The sequence below is a fragment of the Protomyctophum parallelum genome (genome assembly GCF_964188405.1).
Source record: "Protomyctophum parallelum genome assembly, chromosome: 13".
Lineage (NCBI taxonomy): Eukaryota > Metazoa > Chordata > Actinopteri > Myctophiformes > Myctophidae > Protomyctophum > Protomyctophum parallelum.
This window is the reverse complement of record NC_139708.1, coordinates 22,115,280-22,121,398: the sequence shown is the minus strand read 5'-3', so window position 1 is coordinate 22,121,398 and position 6,119 is coordinate 22,115,280. Positions and strand designations below refer to the sequence as shown.

The window sequence follows — 6,119 nt, the reverse complement described above, 5'->3', positions numbered from 1 at the left end:
AAATGTTAATAGTCACGAATAACATATGACCCAGTATATAGTTTTTCATATTTTTTTTGCAAACGCGTAAGTAATTTGCTGCCTGCATGGCGCAAATTAAGCTGCTGGACTCACTATGCGCTTTGAAATGGAAAAAGGTAAAGGCCTGCTGTCTGCTGAACTCTGAGTGACGTCTGCACTCGATCTGTAAGTATAAATTACACTAAATATCCTACAGACAGTCATATATATAGACCACATATATATATATTCATATCGGGTTGTTTCCCCCCCGGTTTGATAGATATCTCAGCCTATATATTTCCAGTTAACTTCTTGAGGTCAAGGCCAAGGGGCATAATATGGGGGATATATATAACAACACATTTAATGAAGAGACGGGTTATATATATATATAAAACACATACACCCAATACTGAATATTAAATATGTTGGTGACTTACCACTAATGCATTGTTTAGAAGGTGAGTGGGGTAATACTTTAGTGTTGAGAGTAGGGGGAGCATGAAGAGAGGTGTCGGCGTCCCGCGGCGGGCAGAGGAGCAGAGGGGAAGGAAGATGTTAAAATGTCGCACCAGTACACTTAAAAAAAAAGAATCGTGATGTGAGATGAGGATGATGATGATGATGAATAACATTGTGTCAGTGGTTTGCATTATATTATTATTATTATTATTATATAACTATAGCCTATACTGAACACAGACCGGCTATAATGCTACTCAGAATGATTCAATGAAGTGCACTGTGCAGCCTAGGCCGTATAAAGTTTGGCCTAAAAAAAGGGGATGCCAATTACGCTATACTAGAGCCAGCTGCGTCCTTTAGCATATACGCACGTGATGATAGGCCTACAAACAGGTGTGTGATTATAACTCGGAGAAGTTACGTTTTTTAATTTCAGTTCTATAATACATAACAACGCTATACTGAAAGTCGCCACAAAACGTACAATTATAGAAATAGCAATAGTTTCAATCAAATATTTAAATGGTTTATTCGAGCGCCAAAATATTCGCAACTATAGCCTACGTTTATTTTAAGCTTTGAAATGTGAAATAGTGTGCGTATACTAAATTGTTAATTTGCTGCATCACTTTCTGTGTATAACTTGTTTTCAGTTATTTATGGTCAGACCGAGACTACACAGGAGTATATATTTTGTGGGAGCATTTATCAAACGAAAAACTCATAGCAGGCCTTATATGCCCGTTATTTGCATCCCTAAATTACCTCACCACAGACTACAGAGAAAACACCCCCCCCCACACACACACGCACGCACGCACGCACGCACGCACACACACACACACACACACACACACACACACACACACACACACACACACACACACACACACACACACACACACACACACACACACACACACACACACACACACACACACACACACACACACTCCTCTCTCTCACTCATAGGGATCGCCGTTATAATTTCCCTCATGCGCTGCCCGTCACATCCCAGCCCGCTGCTTCTCTTGCAGCAAGGCTTTTTATCACAGTTAATAATTCATACGATTGTTTACATTTGTTTCCATATCCGAGGTCCAAGCTTGTTTTAATTATTAACAGCAATTAAATAAACAAAAGTGTTCTTCGCATGCAGTCTGCGAGGGAATGCTGATCGAGTTGGAGAGTGCGTGCCGTGCGTGGTGCCACGGTGAGTCCTACATTGTGTGCAAAGTTGCTCCTTTCTGCACAGCACAACAATATACAGCTACACACACAAGACAAAATGAAATAGAAATATAATAATAAACGCTCTAAAGCATCATAGAACATATATAGTCTATACTGACATCATGCACTCATGACATGTTTTTTTCCTGTCCCACAGAATGACATATACTACTTTACCATATGTGCAACATGTGCACCACATTGCATGCATTTAGTTTCTGCTGCCAATTAGGCTACTTTAAATGAAGGGAAAATATAGTTTTTGTGGCTCAATGCAAGCTTCCATGCATGTATATATTATATGCATGGACATCATCTGGTGTGAAATGTCTAATATGTTTTATCAGTTCCAGATCAACAATGCATGCAGAATAACTTAAACTTTTTTGCTAAATTGCTTTTCAAATTTGTAAATATACGATGTATATATTGTTAAATATGATACCGTTCCACAGTTGTTAAGATGTTTATAATCATGTATTTAAACCGGGAAAGCATCTGTGTCATTTTAGATTTTATATACATGTTGACTTATTCAAAAATAGCAGATATACAAGCTCCCTTTATAGGCTGAGCTTGTAAGCCTACATCTGCAAGCTATGAACATTTTTGAAAAATCTTGAAAGTGTGAGAATTATACTGTAGAATTTACATTTGTAGAATCGGCCTCATGCAGGTTTTATTGGGTTAATTAACTTAAGTTTCAGTAAGTCGTTTTCCTCCAGGAGAGCCTAGAGTCTATATACGCATATAATAGACTCAGCCTGCTTCAATAGAACTAAGAATCAGGGAAAGTTTTAAAATCTCCTTTGTCTTTTCCGTGTCAGCAAAGGGACAGCATGGTGATCCTCCTCGTATTGTTAAATGGGAACCAGACCCACGACTGTGCCCGCATGAGAGAGGAGCTGAGAAGCAGCCCCCTCGGCCCTCTGGTAGCAGTTCGTCAGCAGAGGCACGAGAAGATAGGGCGGGAAACACTTTTAATAAAACCACTGTAAAATCAGGAATGAATTACACATCAAACAAGCCCTGGCAGTACGCGAGCGGGACGAAGCCAATGAGGGATAAACAAGTTTTGCTTTGAAACAAGCAAGGATTTTTCCCCCCCTGCTCTGCACGGTTATTGTAGCACGCGGGGCAGGTCACTGCAGCCAGCAGCTACAATACAGTGGTGCCTTCTTAGTTTACAGACCATAGAACAAAGAATGAGGTTTTATATATAGAAAGAATGGTATGACACGATCATGCCTATATAGCTATAGTGGCTGGAATTCTATTTGGCTTGTTGGGTGATCACACGGCAGTTAGAAATGTACGTGTACGCCTTATAATATTCAGTACAGTATGGCAGCTAAATCAAACTGAACTCGACCTTAAAAATGAGAAGAACACTTATATAGGAACTGGGAGAATACTAGTATATACGGCATGCTGTGAGCATGTCAAAAAATTGTGGGGTTTGAAACGGCAACAGTTTATGTGACTATGATGAATTGTATAAATGCAACTACACCCATATGGCAAATAGCTCAGTAAAAGAATGTGCTGCAAGATGGGTTGTTTTTGTGCACAAACTTATCTCTCGTGCACCGTCCAATCCATGGAAGGTTATTTCACGAGGCGAAAGGTTTAGAGCAAAAGCAATGCTCCTCTACGTGTGAGATGACATTTTATTTTACAATCATTCTAGAACTAAATTGTCACTGAGACGGCAAACGATTAAGTCTTGCAAAATAATTATTCAAACTACCAAAAAAAAGAAAAAAGTTAAATCAGGAATAAATCCAGATATTATAGCACTATACTGTCTGTCAAATTGCCTTTAAAATATAAATGTAAATGAATAATACATTATAAAAAACAATCTGAATGACATCTAGACATTTGTCACACAGCAGCCTGACAGCAAAGTTATTTCAGGGTCATATAAGTCCACAAGACAAGACAAGATGCTGCAGCGTGCAGAAAAACTCTGGCAATGCTCACATCGTTCAGCCTTATATATTATGCCACACTAGAGCAAATATCTCTAAACGGTTCCTTATTGAACTAAATAGTATAGCATGCGGTAAAATGTACCAAAGCGCTATTCTTTATAACACAACAAATGAGAATTAGTCAGAAATGTATACATTTAGGACATTGATAAATTTACATTTAGGACAGTCACACAGCGAGAGAGAAAAAAGCCTATCCTTTTCTAAATAAGAATCTTATTTAGAAAAGGACAAGCTCTTTTTAAATGATTATAAGATTTAACCTTGTACTGTGTGTGCGTGTGTGTGTGTGTGTGTGTGTGTGTGTGTGTGTGTGTGTGTGTGTGTGTGTGTGTGTGTGTGTGTGTGTGTGTGTGTGTTTGTGTGTGTGTTTGCCAGTCCACATAGCAAAGGCCGAAACACGACCAATTTTAGTAGCTTATATACTTAAAAATAGTCAAAAGGCAAAACATATATAACAGATTTTAATTTAATTATTTTACCTTCAATAAATTGTGGGGAAAGGCAGTACACAGACCAACACTTAAATAGGCGTTTTGGGGCTATATATATATATATGAAGAAATACATGAAAATGTGTATACTGCAGTAAAATTCTCATGCAGAGCTCTCAGAGTTAAATGAACACGGAATTGTACTAATACTTTGTGGTGTATGTATGCATGGGTAAAATAAAATGCTGGAAGCAAATGGCACTGAAACCCAATGTCATAGGCCAAATGCTATAGGCTATATATTATTATCAGATGCATATAGCCTATACCAAAAAATGCTAGTACATGAATTGGTGCACACGGCTCCCAAAAAAAGGCTTATGCTTTGAGATCACCAGTCAGTTCATGGGCCACTTCAGATGCAGTTTTTCAGTATAGCCTGCCTATATATATAACATACTATAGCAGCCTATTATAATGGACGTTGAGACGCGCACACGCGCGCGCTATACTAAACTATCCATATGCAGTGCACACACACACACACGCACACGCGCACACACACACACGCGCGCGCGCACACAGAGAGAGTAAGCTACAAGACCACCAGACTCGGTTCTCCAAGAAGAATCAACTTCAAGTTCAGAGTCAGACCGTTTCTATAACGGCCGTGCGCTCTATAGTCACCCTATCTCTCTCTCTTTCTCTCTCTCTCTCTCTCTCTCTCTCTCTCTCTCCCTCTGCACCGCCAAAACGCTCACCAGTTCGACACTTGGAAAATACATCTCTCTCACATCATGTAATCTTAAACTTTCAGTCCACATTCTCTGTAGTCCTCTCTCGACTTTCTCCTCCTCCTAGACTCTCCCTCCTTTTTTAATATCAAATAGATTCGAGAGAAGCGCCATTTTCTCTCCATAACCATGTGCAACAAAAGCGCGTGAGAAAAGTTTCAACAAAGATACGCCTTCTAAAAATAAAATAAAAAATAAGGACAAGTGTTGGAGAGTCAGCGTAAAGTTTTACATCGGCTCAGAGAGCATAAGCCATTTCGAATGCAACAATTTAACTGTTGCGAAAAGAGGGAGCGCGTTGAAAACCGGCATCACACATTATACTGATCCATAAAAAAAAGAAATAAGAAAGACATTTACCTGTGTCAAGCAGTACGGTGAGTACATGGTTATTTTTAATAGGCTAATGAATTTTTGGAGAGCTTATTTAAGTTGGATGGAAGTTCGATGTAGTGCTGCATTGTAGTCGCTCGCCGTCCTGTTTCGCTCACTCCATGCTGTAGCTTACAGTAACCCCGCCTTGAAAGTGAAAGCCTACACAAACTTTTGGGAAAAAAGTTTATCTCCCACCCTCTTCCATGCGAGACTGACTCACTCACTCTCACTCTCTCGCTCTCTCTCTCTTTCGCTCTCTCTCCCTTTCTCTCTAATGCGCTCACGGTAAAGAATGATCCTTCCTTTGAGGGCGTTTTATTAAACATTCATCCTAATCAAGATAGCCAGATAGTAATACATTTTCCTGCATATAGTTCGCATTTTAAAGTCAGAGCGGTGCTATACACGAATGGCGTATATATCCTACGGTCGCTAGTAGCCTATACAGGTCATTAAGTTGCTTAAACGACGCAAATCGAACAAGAATGGCTGCTTATTGGCCCATTGACGTTATAGAAATGCAAATCGCGACTGTTGCCTTATTTAAAAGAGTGTATATAGCCTTGTTCTGATGACGCGGGTCAGATGCAGGTTTAGTTGGCTTTAGATCGACTCACTCTACCTTTATTTCCCTAAATCGATGAGGCATATGTATATCTTGTATGTTGATACAAAATGTTATCGGATTCATTAGAACATAGCATTCTGAGACCAGAGAGGCTCGTGCTGCCCAAAGGTATATAGCTCTGCTCAGCAAAGGTGTGTGTGTGTGTGTGTGTGTGTGTGTGTGTGTGTGAGAGAGAGAGAGAGAGAGAGAG

At 39.6% G+C, this 6,119-nt stretch overlaps 1 protein-coding gene across 1 annotated transcript in view; it reads right to left on the bottom strand.

Moving 5' to 3' along the window:
- LOC310868547 (nuclear factor 1-like) overlaps nt 1-5,545 on the bottom strand; it is a gene marked incomplete at its 3' end in the record, with an annotated part of 44,771 nt that extends 39,226 nt beyond the window's left edge. The window contains exons 1-2 of the mRNA XM_083779007.1: nt 5,287-5,545; nt 444-479 (exon numbers count right to left, since the gene is read on the bottom strand). Coding sequence (XP_083635133.1) covers nt 444-479; nt 5,287-5,313 — 63 coding nt within the window. The 5' untranslated portion in view covers nt 5,314-5,545. The remainder of the gene's footprint in view (nt 1-443; nt 480-5,286) is intronic.
- Nucleotides 5,546-6,119: the final 574 nt, after the last annotated feature.